Genomic DNA, 20721 nt, shown 5'->3' on the forward strand with positions numbered 1-20721 from the left:
AACTTTCAGTATCTTTTAATAACCTATAATGAAAAAATATATATAACTGAATCACTTTGCTGTACACCCAAAACTAACATAATATTGTACATCAACTATACTTTTATTAGCAAACAGTTATTATATTCCCTTCCATCCTTTTTTATTTTTATATATGGTAAGGAGTGATGTTACTTTTTCATCCCCAACTTGGGGAATTTGTACCTTCTCTTTTGCCCTCGGTCAGTCTAGCTAAAGTTTGGTGGTCTTACTGATAAGTATTTTTACACAACCTACTTTTGGTTATTGATCTTCTGTTGTTGTTTTGTTTTCTATGTCATTGATCTTGGTTCTAATTTTATTACACCCTTTTCCATGTTTGGGTTTGCTCTTTAGTTTCTTAAAGTTCAAGTTAGAGGCTGTTGATTTGAGACCCTTCTTCCATTTTTATATAGTTATTCAAACCCATATAAAACCCCCATTTTTAAGTAATATTCCATAAACTTTGAAATGTTTTTTATTTAAAAATATAGTCCATTTCTTGAGATTTATTTTTTTCTTTGGTTCATGAATTATTTAGGCATCTATTGTTCAGTTTACAAATATTTGGGGATTTCCTTGACTACTTCCCATTTTTCTATTCCAATTCTAATGTATTTGAAAAACAGACTTTGTATTATTTCAGTATTTTCAAATCTATTGACTTTGTTAATTTTGCTTTCATTTTTGAACAGTATTTTTGCTCTCTGAACATCATCCATCGCAGTGTCTTGTGGCCTCCATATTTCCTAATGAGAAGTCAAATGTTAATCTTATTGAGGATAGTTTATGTATATAGTTTTAGGTACTTCTTAGATACCCAAGTAGAGATTTTAAGGAGAACTTGGATATATGAGCCTAGAGTTTAGGGGAGAGGTCCAGGCTGGAGACAGTAATTTGAGTCTTCAGTATATAGATAGTAATTAAAAGTCATGTCCCTGGATGAGTGAGCTCACCAACGGTTTGATTATAGATTGAGAAGGAACCAGCAAAGTTCTGAGAAAGATTAACTAGTGATGTGGGAGGAAACCAGGAGAGAATGATGTCATGGAAGCCAAGTGAAGGAAGGGTTTCAAGATACCAGTGATGTGTTATTTTGAATGCTGCTGAGACATCCATTAAGGTAATAAGAACTGACTACTGGGTTTAGTTTAGTGGAGGTCATTATAGATCTTTACCAAGGCAGTTTCATTGGAGAATGGAGTGAAAGCCTAATTGGTGTGGGTTCACTAATGAATGGGAGAATAGACACAGCAAGTTATAGGTTACTCTTTTAGTCTTTTTGGCTTCTGTCTAGAATGATCACTGCATTACAGTTTTTTCAGGTCCCATCAGTTCTGTCATAATCTAGCCATTAAAGAATCTTTCAGGGTTCCGTTATGTCCCACTTTCATCATGAAAGTCACTGACTTCTGCTTCTCACTGCTTGTTTTCTACATTTACTTAAGCAGCTTCTGTGTCCTTGTCTCAAAGTCTATAGCTATATTGTTCAATACAGTAGACACTAGACACATGTGGTTAAATTAAAAATTCAGCTTACACAGCAGGTACATTTCAGATGCTCAGTAGCCAAATGTGGTTAGCAGCTACTTTTTGGGAATACACATTTAGAACATTTCTATCATTGCAGAAAGTTCTGTGGTACGGTACATTGTGGTACGATCTGAAAAAGGAAACAAACTGGTGCACAATTACAATAAATGCAATCAGTTATGTCTACTACTCATTTTGGTATTTAATGAGATGTGACTTTGTGATTTTATTTAACTAGTTCATGTAGTCCCCTAAATTGGAAGCTCTTTGAGGCCAGAGGACATTTTCTCTCATGTGTCCCACCATGCTCTACTATAGAACTAGCTCATTGAAAGTATTCAGTGAATATGAAATGTAATATTTCATTTGCTCTGGAAAACTTCTTCATAGATGAATTCTTAGACTAACTTAGAATTGCTGTGAATTTAACCCTGACTAGCAATATTATCTATTCCAGGTACCTTTTTTTAGTGCTTGGGTGATATAAAGTCTAAAGGGGTTCTCAGGCTTTGCCTACACATGGGGATCACTTGGAGAGCCTTCCCCAGAGATTCTGATTTAATTGGTCTGGGATGTGGTCTGAGAATTGAGATTTATTTTTAAACCCCAAATGACTCTTACATACAAACTAGGTTGAGCTGTCCCCTTCAGTTCTGCTCATTTACAACTATAAACCAATGTTACCAGTACATTCAACTGTTGCCTTTTATACTATGCAGTAAGTAACACCTTTTTTTCCCCCTTCCTATAGTTTCTTACGTCAGTAATCACTATGATCCTTCTGACAATAATGACTGTCACACTGGATCCTCCTCAGAAACTACCGGACTTATTTTCTGTATTGGTGTGTTTTGTATCTTGCTTACATTTCCTATTCTTCTTGGTATACTTTAATATTATAATCATGTGGGATTCCAAAAATGGAAGAAGTCAGAAGAAAATCAACTAGCTCTATCCCCAAAGAAATGTGAAAATGTTAGTGCCACAAGGTTTTGTAAACTTTTTGCTATGTATAAATAAAAGAACCATTTTGAGAATCTTGGAAATAGGAAAGGAAATGGTGAAAAGTTATTGTTGTCTACCCAAAATAAATCTATATGGCACCAAATCAATGAAGGCTTTTATTTTCTAACTACTGAGTGACCAAGACATATTATAGTTTTATTATGTTCAGTTATTCACGTGGGAAAATAGAAACGTGTCCTTAATCCCAGTGTTTACTTAAGAAATATACTCTATAATTTGTTGTCTTGAAAAAAATTTGCAAATACAGTGAGCTTAACGGGAGAATTTAGTCCCTATTTTTGAAGGAAATCACTAATTTTGGTATTCAGATTTAGTTTTTCTTATATTTTAGAATGTTCTAGAAATTATATCTCAGGGATTAAATTTGTGATAATCTTTTCAATTACTGTGAGAAGGCAATTTAAACTGTTTAAAGCTTGAACACACCTTATTACCATGTGTAAACTTGAATTTTTTTTTAGCAAGGCAGAAAGACTAAATTGTGTTTTTATTTATAAGAACTCTGATTTATTTGAATGCCATTAAACAATGAATTTTCTTGAATTTAAGTGGTTTGAATGAAGTCTTTCACGACCCTTGGCTCTAAACTTTCAGGTTCATTCTGTTTAAGTTAAATGGCGTTATCTGGGGAGGGGTTCATCCTGTTCTTTGTTATGACACGGTTCAAGGTTACCAATGCCATAGCATTGATCCATATCATACTTTGTATTAACTCAGCCCTATTAATACTGTATCACTCTATATTAGAAGAAGCACATCTTTACTATAGTATTCAGTTGGTAAAAATAATTTATAACCATGTAGTTTCTCATGTAAAGATATGTTTTCTTTAGTCTCTAAAAAGAATAATCACTTCCCTACCAACTTATGTTTTTAATGAGTATATTTCTTTAATTAAAGATAGCCATTAAAGCATATTAACTAAGTGGTGGTATATTTTAAAACAATGCAAGTCAAACATATATACACACATAAGAGAATTTGGTTCTAGACATGGACAACTGATGCAACAAGGTATATGTTTTTCAGTCTGGCAAAGGAAGTAGGTTTAGACAAAGCAAAAAATCAAGAAGTAGTTCTTTCTCAAAGCAAATGTGCATAAAGACTCAAAGGGTAGGTCAGCACAGAAAAAGCAGCCTTGAATCGCTGCCGCATCAGCAGGAACATCGCTGTCCATGGTCACCATCTATAATCACCATGCCCAAATGTCAGCATCTTGGCTGGCTGGTGTAGTCTTATTTTTTGTAATAGAATACTTGCATTTAATACAGGATGTTGATTTAAATCAACGATGAGCAAGTTCTAACTTCTAAATAGTTGAAACAAATATTATTTGAAAATGAAAGTATATATAAACATTAGTAAAATATTCAAGGTATCTTATAGGTAAACTCTAAATAAAAATACATTTCTAGACTATTTAGTCATATGGAGTTACACTGTAGCTTTACTGGAGACTTGTAGCAATTGTAAGTATCTCATGTCTATTATAAACCAATTTAAGAAGAGTCCACTTTGAGCAATTAAGTACCAAAATAACAATAGGGATATTTTATTATAAAGACATTTAGCTTATATAAAAATTATTAAAGATACCTCCCTTTATTCACTAGTATACCTGTCAAAAAATGATGTTAGGAAAGTTATTTTCAAGTTCTTTTAGGGAAAAGCTGTTTCTGAAGAATGGAGTTTTCTCTGTTGCCATAAACTTGTTTGATTCTTAAAATGAAGAGAATACAGTGTATGTTCATGTATCAAATATGAGGCAACAGAAGTCATTTTGCCTTGAAGCCTTAGGGAGGGGAGAAAAATCCCCAATGTAGCATTCTGTCCAAATGATAAACCACAACTAAGTGAGTGAAACATTTACAAAAGTCAAGGCAGCCAAAGGAGCCTCTCTGTTCAATAGAAAGAGAGTAAGAGATGGATAGGATGTAACTAAATAATGGTTGGAGTAACACAATGGTTTCAAGTCTCAATTGGTCCTTCTGTTAGGTTCATTGGAAGATCAGGGCCAAGTGTATCCCCCGCCTTCTGCCTTCCTCCCCCAACACTGCCTCCATATAAACATTAGTTTTGTGTGTGGATCTTTCTGCTTTGTCCTTCATGTGGCCTCCAAGGGTGATAAAGCGAGAGTCATCTGATCTACAATGAAAAGAACTGGGAAATGATTCTTAGCCGACCCAGCTGTTCTGAAAGGCAAAAGCTTGGTATATCAAGAGGTCAAACATACAGTAACTGATTTAATAGCATTAAGCACATAGCTACATAACTTGAATTACATATGAAACCAATCTTACTTCTTAACCCTTCATTTCCTGACTAATATAGGTGTCTTTATGTTTTGTTTTACATTCTGAGGTTAGTTTTCAATGCTGGAACACAAACAAATTAACCTTTCTGGTATATTTTAGGTACTCTCTTATTATATATCACAAAGTATTCTTAATATTTAGCAGATTATCTTAAAAACCTTATTTAGATTGTCCGATTAAAATCACTAGTGAAGGCAGTTTTATAAATTGAGTTACTATTTAGTTATTTCAATTAATAGTTTTAAAAAATAATTCATTTTCATTTTAAGAGGCAAATCTGAAATTTCTCTAAATGGAAAGTCAGTTTCAACTTCAATTTGTTAAATTTTGTTTCACATTTTTCACATAGTATTTTTATTTTCATGATACAGTGAATTAAATGACATGGTAATATACAAATTTTGCCAAGGCTTAGGGTGAATACCAAGGGAACAGCATTTTTCCCCCCTATGGAAATGGTTAAAGAAAGGTACAGAAGTATGAAAAAGAAAAGTGCTATCAAGTTATAGCACTTTCTGTGATTCACTCTTCCCCTTTATTTTGTGACAGCACAAATAGATGATACAAAACAACACTGTAGAAAATTAAAAATCTGATGCTTCAAAATGTGGAGGGAATCACATATTGTCCCATGAGATGAGGTTTTTTCTTTATATTCAGGAGATTCTGTGTAGTTCAGTTTAAAAACAACCTCACATTTAAATATCTGCACTGAAAAATGCATTCCAGCATTTTATAAAAGATGTAAGAATTTTAAAACTTTGAAAATATTTTTTCTCTACAAGCATAGGCATAACTAGAATAAAAACTCATCTATGAAGTAGAAGCTAAACTTACAATTTTAAAAGCTTTTAAAAGAATCTAATTAGTACAAATCTAGGGCTTTAAATGAGAAAATCAGGACCTACTTCCAGGTTTAATCTGAGTTTTAAGATATATAGCTCTACAAAGGTGCCATTTTCATACAAGCTATAAGTCTATCCACAAATGATAAAAGTATACAGAAGTGTATCAGATACAGAATATAAGTTAAGATCCTCTTCTATATGTTGGCTTACTTTAAAGGGTCAAGAAGAAATGTATTATTTATGTTGAGATTATCTACTGGTGTGTGTAGAAAGTTTAAATTAGCTTCAAGAAATTTTATCTAGACACGCACCTGCCTATGCTATGATCTGGTATTCACTGCACAGATTAATTACAAACATTTCTTCTGTTCCTTTAAATATGATCAGGCAGATACAGAAGTTGGCGTTTCATAGTGAGTGTGTTTCTTCTAAACGCCTGTGGGATATAAAAGGTGATTATTAAATCATCAAGAATTAGTTTCCAAATTAACATGCATCTCATACATGACTTGAGAAATGGCTTAAACACCCATTTACTATGTAATTTGGTACCTAATTTAGTTAGGTATTGGTAATATCTTATTTGCTTATTTTTGAATCTTCAAAGCAAAATTCACCTTCACAAATAATTGTCAATATGACTACTCTGACATAGCACACTTCATTTTATGAAGATGGATTTGAGATACTTCTGAGAGAGTTCTAAAACTCCAACATGACCTAATGAAAACACCAAATCTTACATGCCTTTTGTCTATAAGCCTTCAGGGCCTTTCAGCAGGTGTTTCCTCCAACAGCTGCCCCCCCAAAAAAGAGACAGTCTTTACTGGCATTCCTATTCAGGGTATGTCCCTCTGGGGACTCCTAGTGGTGATAGAAGTTCTTGTCTGTCTGGTTTTAGGATCCTTGTGAGATGAAGCCTTTGAAAAAAACACCCAATGGCAACAGATGGCATGTATCCCTATAGGGCATGTGGACCCCTTACTTCCTGAAATATCCCTTCCTTGTTTATACTGGCAGCTATGAATAAGTAATATATGGTGAGCCTCTAACCCACTCCAGTGTTCTTGCGGGAGAATCCCAGGGACAGGAGCCTGGTAGGCTTCCGTTTATGGGGTCGCACAGAGTTGGACACAACTGAAGTGACTTAGCAGCAGTAGCAGCATGATGGTCCACATATATTCTTCCTGTCCTACAAGAAGATAGTCTGCCAACTCATTTAAGTCTGGTCAGAATACCTACAGAAGATTTTAAGCATTCCAGTGCTCCCCTAATATTCTTAAAGGTTATTGATAGTTACCAGAACTAAAGCTAATATTGTGGAAGAAAGGAAGACTGCCATTTATTAAATAATTACTATGGGAAAGGTGGGCCTCCCCGGTGGCTCAGTAGTAAAGAATCCACCTGCAATGCAGAAGTTTCAGGTTCAATCCCTGGGCTGGGAAGATCTGGAGAAGGAAATGGCAACCCACTCCAATATTCTTGCCTGGAAAATCCCATGGACAGAGGAGTCTGGTGCAAAGTCCATGGGGTCACAAAAGAGTCAGACACAACTTAGTGACTTAACAACAGTGAATGGGAAAGGTAGTAATTAAGCTAATTATTTTATTTAATTTTTAAATTTTTGGCCACACTGCATGGCCTGCAGGATCTTAGTTCCTTGACAGGGACTGAACCTAGGCCCCAGCAGTGAAAGCACCGAGTCTTAACCACTGGACTTCCAGGGAATTCTTCAAGCTAATTCTTGTATATAATCCACAAGGAAAATATCACCAGTCCCATTTTACAATTAAGGTTTTGGGAAACCAAGTGCCTTGTTTAAGGCCACACAGCTAAGTAGGTAGTACTGGTGCTGGACATCTAACCCAAATCCCATTCTCTGTTAGGACGCCAGGCCCTGCAAAGAAGCGTCATCAGTTGATCATGGTTGCCAAGACAGCTGTGTCGAGAAAGATTCTGAGGCCAGATTCAGGGTCCAGAAAAAATCAACACTTTGATCAATGTGATACATATCATAGCACAGGAGCAGGGAGCAGCAGTATGTCTGTTATCTCTAGACGGCCATACTGGTTATAGAGATGAAGATCTCAGAACACAAATGAAAAGAAATTTAGATACCGTGATGCAGTTCATGAGCAGTATTTTGACAGAATTCATTTTTCACATAGCAATTATATTTTGTTCTTTCTAAAACATATTTTAGATTGTTACTTCTTTAATAATCTTCATGGGTTCATTTCTGCCTAAAGAATAAAGTCTGAACTTACTAGCCTGGTGATCATAACTGTCAATAATGTGTCTGGAACCTACTGTTCAGTCGCTCTGCTCTGCCTTTTCTGTTCAGTGTTCTCTCTGCCCAGAATGTTTACACAGCCCATCAAAATTACCCATTTTCAAATTCCAGCTTCCTACTAAAATACAAAGCTTCCATTACGAGGGCCTGGGAGGGCCCTGTTAGAGATTATGCAGAGTGAATAACTACAACTGACTTTAAAAATCATGAACCCTTAAATAATGACCTAATCACTCCATCTGTATTTCATGTATTTCCATACTGCTTACTCTTCATTTGTTACTTAGAGTAGGGAAGAATTTTTACACTCCTCAGTCTGAAGAGGAAGAAACGTCTGTCAACTCTTCTGCTTCCAGTAGCCCACGCAAAAGTGACAGATTTGACTGACTGACGTCCAGAATACCAGACCACGTTTTACAAGTCATATTCAGTCAGTATTCTCACACAGCACTCTTGTGCCCCGCTATTTAGTTTCCCTTTCACTGTCTGTCTACTCTCAAATCCAGTGGGCCTTTGCTCTTAATTTCATGTTGTAAGGAGAGCAGCCCATTCACTCTCTCTTCTGCAACCAAGCACACAAGGCAGGTCTGCAGTCTTTCCTGTTACAGAGGCACATGGACGTGGATCTATTTAAAGATGCAGCTCTCTCCTCAGGTCAGGAGAGCACCTAGGCTTTAAGATTTGCATTCAATATGGAAGAGAGGGAGGGCTTCCCTGGTGGCTCAGCAGTAAAGAATTTTTCTGCAATGCAGGAGAGGCAGGTTTGATCCCTGAGTCTGGAAGATACCCTGGAGGAGAAAATGGCGACCCACTCCAGTATTTTTGCTTGAAAAATCCCATGAACAGAGGGAACCTGGTGGGCTACAGTCCATGGGGTCACAAAGAGTCAGACATGACTGAACACTTCTGTCCAGCAGCATTTCTTCCATCTATGGGAGAGAGAAGTTTCCACTTCTGCCTTAGTCCACATTAGTACTCCAAGCTTCTACCAGAGGGCCTGCCATATTGGAGGTTATTAAGTCCTCCACTAATCAAGTTGATACCTTGATCCTCAATGGATTCATAATCCTTTTTTATACTTGCTATGGGCCAGAATCCTGGAAAGACGAATCTGAACTTGTTATCACCTGCTTGCTTTATTTGGTAACTTACATCCTCAGTTTGAATACTAGATAGGCAGTATGCAAAGGGCTTTGTTTATACTAAGCCTCACACTTTTGCTAACCAAGTGATTTACATTGTTTCTAGAAGATTTAACTCAGCATCCCCTGCAGTATTCCTAGTTAACATTAGTCAAAAGCATGCTTTCTCGGAGGCTTCCCTGGTGGCTCAGATGGTAAAGAATCTGCCTGCAAATGCAGGAGACTGGGTTTGATCCCTGGATCAGGAAGATCCCCTGGAGAAGGGAATGGCTACCCACTCCAGTATTCTTGTCTTGAGAATACCATGGAAAGAGGGGCCTGGAGGGCTACAGTTCATTGTGTTGCAAAGAATCAGACATGTGAAAAACTAACACTTTGCTGATCTTCATACTGTCTATGGCCTATGGGTTGCTGTCTCCCTTATTCTGCTGCTGCTAAGTCACTTCAGTCGTGTCTAACTCTGTGCAACCCCATAGACGGCAGCCCACCAAGCTCCCCCGTCCCTGGGATTCTCCAGGCAAGAACACTGGAGTGGGTTGCCATTTCCTTCTCCAATGCATGAAAGTGAAAAATGAAAGTGAAGTCACTCAGTCGTATCCGACCCTCAGCAATACCATGGACTGCAGCCTTCCAGGCTCCTCCGTCGATGGGATTTTCCAGGCAAGAGTACTGGAGTGGGTTGCCATTGCCTTCTCCTCCCTTATTCTAACATTGTTTTTATAAAGGCTTCACTTTTTAAAGCCTTTCAGAGTGAATTAATATGGGGTGCTTATGCTCACTGAACAAAATTGGTCAGGAGGAATAATTACTGAGGTGTAATAGGGCAGAAGCTGATGTGTAGACAGGGAATTTGGTCACACAGTGGTGTTAGGGGTATCACGACTATCAGAGGTTTCTAGGGCATAGGACAAGGTCAGGAAGTTTAATATCCTCTTAGTTATACCAGTTGGGCAGCTGTGACAAATCCATAAAAGAAGAACACAGAAGAGAAGGATCTACAGAAGCCTAGTGTAAGGAAACTCATAAGCAGGTTTTGAAAGATTAGTAAAATTTTGATGATTGGGGGAAAAGGTATGTCAAGTAGGGGAGACAAGAACAAAAGTAAGGAAATGAGAAAGGGATGTTCTAAGGAATGTGTTCAGGAATGAATGGCAAATAATCTGGAGTAACTTGAGACACACAAATTAGAAAGCTGTGGTCAGATCAGGGAGAGTTCTAAACAATGGTATAAATTTGGATTTTACGACAAATATGGTGGAGTGATACTTTTGAAATCATAATTCGTTCAGTAGCAGGACAGGCTGTAGGGAAACAAGAACAAAGAGCACAGAGGCAAGTTACAATGAGGATGCAAGTAAGCTGGATGAGAGCTAATGAAGGAATAAACCAGTGTAGTGTACATGGAAAGGAGAAGTAATGTTCTGGGAAGTGATACAACTTGGTATCAGTTTGGATGTGGGGACAAAAAGAGAGACAGAATTGTAGTTTTCAGCTCTATCACCGGATGAATGTAATCCCTAAAAAGGTACAATGAGGGACAATATTGGAGGGGGGAGGGTGAAGTCAGTATATTTGGGGAATAATGTATAGCAGCTGAGATTGTTTATAGCTCAGGAGGAAGGTGACAAATAGATTTGGAAACCATATACACAAAGGTGAGAACAAAAGCCAAGGAATGGATGAGGTCATGAAGAAAGAGTCCAAGGTGACAGAAAACAATATCAAAAGAACCTAGGGAGGACTTTCCTGGTGGGCCAATGGTTAAGAATCCACAAGCCAATGCAGGGGACACGGGCTCATTCCCTGGTCCAGAAAGATCCCACATGCTGTGGGGCAACTAAGCCCATGTATCACGACTACTGAGCCTGTGTACCTAGAGCCCGTCTTCCAACCACAGTGAGAAGCCCATACGGCACAACTAGAGAGCAGGCCCCCCTCGCTGCAACTAGAGAAAACCTGGGCGCAGCAATGAAGACCCGGTGCAGCATACATAAATAAATAAGAATTTAAAAAATCCAGGGAAATGTCTACAAGGTAGTCAAATGCATTCAACTGTTATTTCTCTGTAGGTTAACCTTAATTCTTTCAAGTCTTTTGAAAGTACTACTCAAATTAAAGACTCAGAAAAACAACCCTAACATATGATGATCTTTACTAGAATCCATGAACACAAAGCTATTCTCAGTATTCTTAACATTCCCCAATATCATTCATTAATGAGACTGTCCTATATTAAATGTGTATATTCATCTGCCAAATGTATAACTGTGAATATATATGTATGAAATGTGTATTTATGATCACCATCCAATAGTTTGATGGATTTCCATGGGTCAGAAATTTTATAAAACACTTAACCTTACAGTGAATGATTGTGTATTTGTATATATATTGTATACGTAATAGAATCTAAAACCTTTGACCAATTATGAAACCGGACATTCACTGACTACTACTGTGTAGTGGGCAATTAATTAGCACACTAATTAATATGCAATTATTCACTTAATCAACTCGGCACATTTCCAAATCCACTGACTTGTTATATCTTGTTCGGTCTGATGTGCCCTACAGAAACTATAACCTACCTGTCACTGTTAAGTTAGCTATTTTTACTCAATTAAGGGCCTTCTTTATACTCACTAAAAATATGCCCTCTTGAAAGCTAGCCTGGCAAGCTCAGTAGTGTTCCCTTTCAATTGGCCTCTAACTCATAGATCTTGTCAGATTTTTTCCTATTATTTATAAGAATAGATTAAATATAATTTTAATTAATGCATCAAAGCTCATGTCCCTATTTTCTTTACAGACAATACCAAATTTGATAATTAAAATGTTTTGAACTGAAAGAAAAACAGTGAAACATAACAAGGGTAACCTTAATTATAAAGGTGAAACTACCTAAGTTTAAAATGGTTTTAAGGAATTCACAGCTGTCAAGATCATATAATTCTATATGAAAGAAAAAAGATTATTTCCAGAAAACAGTGTAAAGTAAGTTGTCATAGTATATGATGCAGAATAAATGCTTAATCAAAATGAAATTAAAATAAAGAGCCTAAACATAAAGTTTTATTTTACATTATAAATAAAAGCTTTGGGGCTATAAATTCTTGTTTTAACATCCTACAGATTTGCCTGATTCTATTTCAGAATGTACATTTAAAAATTTAGGATGAAAACTACCAAGAAACTCATTATTATAATGTGTGGTTATGTTTTATTGTAATTACTCATCTTTTATACTAGATTCTATAATCCTGAGAGCAGGACTATATCTGTCTCATTAATTAGTGTATCCACAATGCTAGAACAGTGCCTGGCTCCTAGTAGGCATTCAATAAATATTAAATAAACGAGGCATGTAAGGAAATAGCCATTTATATCTATTTGAAAATATCTAGATAATTCCTTTAAAAAAATTCTTAGAGTGGCCATTCATTTTTGTTCATTCACTGAACATGTATTGTGGACCTTCCATCCAGGTTCAATACTACGGTATAGAGATAAGACTTTGTCTGCCGAGGAGAGAAGTCCAGAGAGAGCCGTGTAACCAGACAATTACAATACATTACAACATGGTACATTTATAAACATTCAGACAAATGCTGTAGAAAACTAGAAGATGAAGCAATTTATTTTTTACCTAGGTTATCTGGGGAGAGTTTCAAAGAATGTGATGTTGAAGGCTGACCTTAAGGAATGATCAAGAGTTTGCTAGACAGAGAAGGAAGATAAAGTGTAGTCCAGGTAGAAAGGGAGGTCACAGAGAAGCCTGGAGTCCTGAAAGAGAGATCCCAGAGGGCTAAACCATATGGTATAAAGAGTGTGAAGGAAAAAGACCCTTTCTTCCTATGTGAAGTCTGAGGTAGAGGAAAAAAACCATCTACTATTTACTGATTGCCAAAGTCCTGCTTTTAACTATACAATTAATTATATAACACTATAAATATCTGCTTTATGATTATGTAGAGGTTGTTTAAAATACATAAACCACTTAGAGAATTTATCTAACACTCTGAGGAGCTTTTCTAACTACTCTAAGAGTTAAAGTGGAAAAAAAATGTTCATCTGTCAGGTGACATAAAGCCAATTTCTACTAAATGTGCCAGAATAATTTTTCTCCACCTCAAGAACAGTTAGTCTTCGGTCTGTTCATTACTGTCTTTTTATAGTATTTTTATTTAATAAAACCTATTAAGACTACCATACAAATCTCTTTACTTATGCTTTTATCTTTTAACTGATCAATTTTTATATTGCTGACATCCCTTCTTCACCATTTGCTCATTTAAAAATTCATAGTATGTGAGATATGTCTCTGGAGAAAATGTCTATAAAATTTGTTACAGCTGGCAAATGTGTATGAGTCAGTGATAGCACATGACTAAATGCTTCACAGAAAATAAAATTTGTTTCTGTAGTAAGCAGAACTGTTTAAATGTTATTTATTTTTATGTTTCAAAGAAAATATATTGTGAAGTGCTGCATTGATTTAATACGCAACAATGTCTGTGTACACGCTGTAGAAGGAAAATTTATGAAACCTTTGCACAACTCCTTTAATTGAATTTTCCAAATCTCTCACCACACACAAATAATCAATATCTTCTGCAGAGAAAACCAGTCAGAATTATTACAGTCTTCCGTTTCAATTTTGTTGTCATCAGCACATACAGAGCACCTGGATATTTGTAACGTCTGATAGCAAGTTATTTACACCTCTTAAACACATAATTGCTATTAAGTGAGTTAAAATCTATGGTGTAAAAGTTTAACTGATTATTTAAAAGATAAAAGCACCATACTTTTAGTAATGTATAAAATAATTAAATCATAGGAGAAATTATTTAAAAAGCTTTGGAAAATAATAAACCAGTTTGTGTTTCCCTAAATCCTAGACACATCTCAAGTAAGCAGTTGAAATATAGCCCCAAACAGTGATGAACAGTGTAAAGCACAAGCATTAACAGTAATAAGAGGAAAAGGCATGACCCACATACAGGAGAAGTGATAACTGAATTCGTATAAAGAGCTGAGGACTGCAGTTGTACATTAATGTGTATTTGTGTTACCAAAATTAACATCTCTACTTTTTAGCTCTAAATAAACTAAGAATGTTAAAAGCATAGTGGAATTTTTGTTGTTTCTTCTAAAATTCATGTCTAAACTTCAAACCTGTGTTTTTAATACTGGAGTATTTGTCTGAAAAAAGACACTGCTTCATGTTAAGCTATAACAGAAAAAAATAAAATGGAAGCAGTTTTCTAGAAGTAAAAGTATTTAGCTGATATGATGAATACTTTTTCAAGACTGAGTGGGGGAAAGAACAACATATTTTTAAGTTAAAAAATACTTCAGTGGGTGGTTAGAATGAAAAGGCAACATCAAACTATTTGTATAGTCTTAAACAAGAAGTTTAAAATTTGTCCTTTGGATCAAGAATTTGAAAACCTCAAAAATCCTATAACCAAAATGAATTTTACAATGCAAGAAGACAGTAATTTAAAGAAAATCAGAACATTTATAGTTACATTTTTTTCTTTTTAAGGCCAGAGCTAGAAATTTTAAAATATTTAGTGTTACAGACAGCTGAAACAATCAACTTTTTTGAACAATATAAAGTTCAGATGGTTACATTTCTTTTAAAATATGCATATTTCAACCTACACAATTATTCTCAAAACAGATAAAATATGTTTTGGACTGAAGCTAAGTGTCTAGATTTCGTATCTTGGCAAATGCTCTACAATTTGCTTACATTCTTTTAAAAAACATTTTGTTTACTGGAAGTACTAGTCATGGACAAACAATGATGGTATTTTTTAGTATCTCCAGAAAAAATGAAAATACTCAGTACCATATAATGCCACCTATTGTCTCAGGAATATTTGTAACAAGTTGTTTTATGCAGAGGTTGACTATGTAAAGTAAATAAATTTCATGCCTTCTCATGTGATGATAATGTGACAGTCCTTCTGTATCAACCCATTGAATGGTCATATGTTTTAAATCTTCAGCATAACAAATTAAAAATAATTTTGAAAATTCACATCCAAATATAACAGAAAAAAACCTTTCATTTTATTATTTTTCTAATAGTCCATAAAGCCAATATTATTAAGGAGTGAAGACAGGCTTACTTCCTAAGTAACTGAAAAAAGAAAGAAGCCTTCTTTTGTTTAAGAAATCTTTATTCTGTAAGGAGGTCTTCTTTATTCACACGCTTTATCAAGTCATTCCCTAATTTGCAAGGTCCAGTTTTGAAAATTATGAAAATCTCATTGTACCTTTTAATGTTAATGTGGATGTTTTAAATTTCCACGGAATAGGTTATACAAAGCCTTAGAATGTGTCTCAGATGTCGATTTAAAACACTAGAGTCTTATCTTTACAATTATACTTCTCTGAGTATAATAAAAACTACAACTGCTGCTAAACAAATTAGCAGTAAAATGAAAAAAATAAATAGAACTAAAGGATTAATTCAAAGGCACAATGACAAAATAAATGCTGGAATTCTCCTGGTATTGTCTATTTTAACTATTCTAGGAAAATTTGACAAGAATCTGAAGGAAAAAAATCTGAAGGACATTCTTCTGATAGTGAAATAAATAATGTGTTTACTCTCATTTTCATTAATTACCTAATATAACAAATCTAAAACATATTAAAAACATATTAGCTGATTTTTATATTATGTAATTTCTAACTATATAATTTCAAATATTATGGAGATTCTCAGAACATTTTAAAATTTACATAATTCTAGGTAATAGCATAGTAAAAGAAAAGTAAAGGAGAAATTTCTGTAAAAAGCTGATGGCTACATCCCCAAATAAGGAATATGTAAAGCATATTAGTTTGGACTGTCAAAAACACTAACAAAGTCCTGTTAAAATGAATGTATGAATAGAAGGGGGTGAAAGTTAATTGGCAAAGAAATTTACATATAATGTGCATGTGTTGGCATGCATCCTCTTTAACCAAAAAAAAAAAAAAAAACCCCACCAAAATTAAAAATGTATATATACATTAGGAACTGGAGGAAAAATATAGGGAAAAGCATTCTGTAAAATGCTTTTGAATTTTACCTCAAATTCAAATTAGAAAAAAAAGCTTCAATCTATTTTCCAGGCAATATTAATATAAAAAATAAGATTAAAAACTAATGAAGATTTGAATACCTCAGTAAGTATTAAGAGTCAATGTAGCTCTTGCCAAGAAACAGAATGGAAAATGACTTCTATATTCTCATATATATAATATATATTACCATATAGTTTATATTACATAAATATTATATATTTAACGTATATTAGCTTAGTTAGCTCAGTCTACATTTAAACCACAACAAATAACCAATGCTTATCAGAACCTTTAAAACATGATTTAGTGATACAATCTCCTCTATGCATGAAGAAATACTCAGCTCTCAGGGAAAACCTGGTAATGGGCAAGTCAGTTTTAATGCCTAAACTACTAGAAAATAGATTTAAGGCTGATTCATGCAGAAACATACAAAGAATCCCTATATATTGGATAACGGAAAGGAGGTGACTGTTTTAACATGTGAAAATAACTTTAATGTCTTAATACACGTTTATAGAAGGAAATTAATACTCTGGAGAAATTTTTTCCCATTAATTATTAGCAGTGACAGTTCATCTATTTGTTCTATAATTTTCCCTTCCTCATTCTTCAAAACTGTTGGCAAAAGCCTAATGTAAAGCCCAATTCTAATTAGCTCTAGGAAATTAACAGATTTTAAAAAAATTACACCATTGCTATTGAATACATAAAAGAAAGATTTTCTCTAGTTGAGAAATAATAAATATTCCAATTTCCCATTATGATCCTCTAAAACTTGTCAAGTCAGTAGAGATTAAAATCATTGAAAGCTAGTTACACATTATAATCAAGATACACTGCACTGGAGAGAAATGACAATCCTTTTCTAGGAAAGAGCTGCTTATATGCACCTAAATTCTATGGATCCTAATGGGAGGTACCTGTCCAACCGAAGGGCCCAGGAAGCCTGTTCAGATATCTTCCCACACGAGTTTTGGAGGAGTTTTTCCATGACTGCTACCCTGCCACGACCCAGTTGGCCTCTGGAACTGACCAGCAGGGAATCCCAGCTTTTCCTCCTACAAACTCATCGATAACTTTGTTAAAGATCCTAAACACAGACTAAATTGGTTGAGTTATGTCTTATGTTTGAACCTGAGAGCTGGGATGACTGGATGCTTTCATTTGTTTTAGGAAGACACAACACAGAAAAATACAAAGACCACACTTTTTGACGTGAGACTGGTTTTCAGTTGGAATCCCTGCTCTGACACTTAGGCAGCAGTATCTTTTGGCAAACTACTCAACATTTTATTGTGTCTTTGTTCCTTATCTATAATGACAATAACAGCTGTCCTGCAGGGTTGTTGTATACATCTGCTGATCCTAGTGTTGACAACATAGTAATTATTAGTCCTCAACAAAGGGAAGTCACTGGTACTAAAAAATGTTAGACTAAGACATGGCTACCCACTTCAAGGTCTACCCCCCTCCGTTTGCAGAGATTGCCAAACGGCATTCATGTCAGTAATGTTAAAATGATCTCTCAAGTTGGTCTAGTGGCTTTAATATTTTATAGTCTGTGATTATTTTGCTTACTAAGGTATGAATGTGTATGTGTTATGGGAACTTAAAGTCTCCTAATTTAGTTTCCCATAGTGTGAAATGCTCAGAGGTATAAGAGGTCACAGTAGGGCAAATGTTATTAAAAATCTCAGAACACTGCCTACAAAGTAACTTTTTATATTTTGTGTATCTTTCTATATCACCATTAAAATCTGCCATATATAATGCGTTACTGCCCCATCTGTCTGTATTTTCAAAAAGAACTTTTAATAGAAGAAATAACTATAACTCTTAACCTAAAAATTTTACTAGACATGGTCTTCTGCTAAATGCAGTATAATGTTTTTCAAATGAGATTGGTGGTCTTTTAAAAGAATAACTAGAAAAGGGCTCATGACAACTGGTTGAAATGGTAAAATGAGATGAAAGGATCTCTTTATACAATAAACTAAGAATTCTTTACCTTTGTTGGGAAGTCCTGAATTCTTCTTTTTAAATAGTTTTTGTTTTATTACGTTAGTCACTAAAGGAAAAAAAAATTAATATGGATATTAATCATTTCTCAATTTGGAAGAAACAACTTCAAAAAAAATACATATTTTTATAAGTGAAAGTGAAAGTGAAGCCGCTCAATTGTGTCTGACTCTTTGTGACCCCATGGACTGTAGCCTACCAGACTCCTTTGTGCATGGGATTTTCCAGGCAATAGTACAAAATGCAATACCTTATATATTATGTAAAGAATGAGAACTACATAAAATAAGCCTAATACGAGTTACCAAGGAACACTCTTTCCCTCACATTCAAGAAGAATCCCTGAAACAATACATCCTAGCAAAAGATATGTGGTTTTCAGTTCTAAGTTTACAAATAAGCAATAGAGAGAAACTCATTAAAAACTCATAAATTAGGAGTGGGGGGACAAAAAAAAAACTCAAAAATTTCTCTTACTTAGTTCTTTTGTTTTCTGCATTTCTCTTTTAAAGACACATGATGTATGGGGGATACCAATGAGATTTTCAAGCTCTTTACTGCCCTTCAAAGCCTAAAAGAAAGGCATTTTAAATGAGTTAAGTTCTCTATAAATATAATACTACTGACAACTCTAGTGAAAATACAGTACACTGCTTCCTTTCTCTGAAAAACTTAAACTCTGTGATAATGAAATTTAAGTTTTTCTGGTAGGTTAACTAAAGCCCTAAAATATCTGAATAAAACCAACCTATTAACTACAAAGACAAAACATAATGATAAATTTACTTTTCAATGTGAAGTCAGGTATTACTAAAATATTATGGTTAATTAATGTTCACGTAAGAAATGAATATATCTTCTGTAAACTCTTTCCAGGATTGGATTCTCCTATTCTTTTTCTAATGGGGTAACAGGTATGAAAAATTATATGCCAAAAAAAGCAAACCTGTATACTACTTAAATTTTGCATTATTTCCATGAATTCTTCTGATGATTTTTCAACTTTAGATAGCAACATCATTAATCTGTGAATGAAAAAAAAAACATTCAGTAAAATCAAGCAGTTGAACACGGCAAGTCATTTTCAAAGCTTTAATTCTTTCAAAAAAATTTTATATTCAGTTTTTATCATTTTCTTTGCATTTTTCGAAGTGGTAAAAGATGTAAATGCTCCTCTTTTGGCTTTCACTCCTTTACAAACAATATATTCCACCAACCATCCTATTCTTTGGCATTTCACTTTCTCATCACCACTGAGCAATGGGAAAGAAGAGATATATAGTTGGCTTGTCCTTTCTCCTTCATACCATTTTGAAAGAACAAACACACCACCATCACCTTATTTACTAGGCAGAAAGTGAAGAGGAACTAGAAAGCCTCTTGTTGAAAGTGAAAGAGGAGAGTGAAAAAGTTGGATTAAAGCTCAACATCCAGAAAACTAAGATCATGGCATCTGGTCCCATCACTTCATGGCAAATAGATGGGGAAACAGTGGAAACAGTGGCTGAGTTAATTTTGGGGGGCTCCAAAATCACTGCAGATGGTGATTGCACCATGAAATTAAAAGACATTTACTCCTTGGAAGGAAAGTTATTACCAACCTAGATTAGCATATTCAAAAGCAGAGACATTCCTTTGCCAACAAAGGTCCATCTAATCAAGGCTATGGTTTTTGCAGTAGTCATGTATGGATGTGAGAGTTGAACTGTGAAGAAGCTAAGCACTGAAAAATTAATGCTTTTGAACTGTGGTGTTGGAGAAGACTCTTGAGAGTCCCTTGGACTGCAAGGAGATCCAACCAGTCCATTCTAAAGGAGATCAGTCCTGGGTGTTCACTGGAAGGACTGATGCTAAAGCTGAAACTCCAATACTCTGGCCACCTCATGCGAAAAGTTGAGTCATTGGAAAAGACCCTGATGCTAGGAGGGATTGGGGGCAGGAGGAGAAGGGGATGACAGAGGATGAGATGGCTGGATGGTATCACCGACTCAATGGACATATGAGTTTGAGTGAACTCCGGGAGTTGGTGATGGACAGGGAGGCCTGGCGTGCTGCGATTCATGGGATCGAAAAGAGTCGGACACGACTGAGTGACTGAACTGAATTGAAGCCTATGAATCAGTGTTACCCAGTAATTTTTTTTAAATTAAAAAATAAGTTTTTTAGCATAATATATTCCAATGTGACAAATACACCAGGGCACTCTTTTAAATTTGAAGACAACGAAAGGTATGTTTGGCCACATTCATGTGTCTGTACTTTTAAAAGCTGCACAATATTGGACCTAGTAAATATACCAAAGATGATTTAACTATTTCCTTATGGCTGCAACTTTAGTTTCTTTTCATATTTTAAGATCTCACAGTTTGTATACGATAATCTATACCAGTGCAGTTTAACAGAAATATAATGCAAGCTATATATATAATAAAAAA

The 20721-nt window shown here is 35.0% G+C and overlaps 2 protein-coding genes across 12 annotated transcripts in view; one reads left to right on the forward strand and one right to left on the reverse strand.

Annotated features, from left to right (window-relative positions):
• The window catches only part of ALG6 (ALG6 alpha-1,3-glucosyltransferase), an 80102-nt gene that overhangs the window by 53252 nt on the left and 6129 nt on the right, over positions 1-20721 (forward strand). The window contains exon 15 of one of the 3 annotated variants that reach the window (XM_012166271.5): positions 2303-3120. The exons of the other annotated variants lie outside the window; for them this stretch is intronic. Within the exon in view, the coding sequence (XP_012021661.2) occupies positions 2303-2500 (198 nt within the window). The 3' untranslated portion in view covers positions 2501-3120. Of the gene's footprint in view, positions 1-2302; positions 3121-20721 lie in introns of those variants that run through there. 3 annotated transcript variants of the gene reach the window in all.
• The window catches only part of ITGB3BP (integrin subunit beta 3 binding protein), a 92587-nt gene that overhangs the window by 5658 nt on the left and 66208 nt on the right, over positions 1-20721 (reverse strand). For 2 of the 9 annotated variants that reach the window (XM_012165628.5, XM_042249148.2), the window contains 4 exons: positions 19233-19311; positions 18764-18857; positions 18276-18335; positions 3446-6176 (listed from right to left, as the gene is read on the reverse strand). In XM_012165628.5, the coding sequence (XP_012021018.2) occupies positions 6169-6176; positions 18276-18335; positions 18764-18857; positions 19233-19311 (241 nt within the window). In that variant the 3' untranslated portion in view covers positions 3446-6168. Of the gene's footprint in view, positions 1-3445; positions 6177-13712; positions 18336-18763; positions 18858-19232; positions 19312-20721 lie in introns of those variants that run through there. The other 7 variants (XR_009599440.1, XM_012165554.4, XM_012165693.5 and 4 more) reach the window with 7 other exon arrangements.

This window comes from Ovis aries, chromosome 1, assembly GCF_016772045.2.
Source record: "Ovis aries strain OAR_USU_Benz2616 breed Rambouillet chromosome 1, ARS-UI_Ramb_v3.0, whole genome shotgun sequence".
Taxonomy (NCBI): domain Eukaryota; kingdom Metazoa; phylum Chordata; class Mammalia; order Artiodactyla; family Bovidae; genus Ovis; species Ovis aries.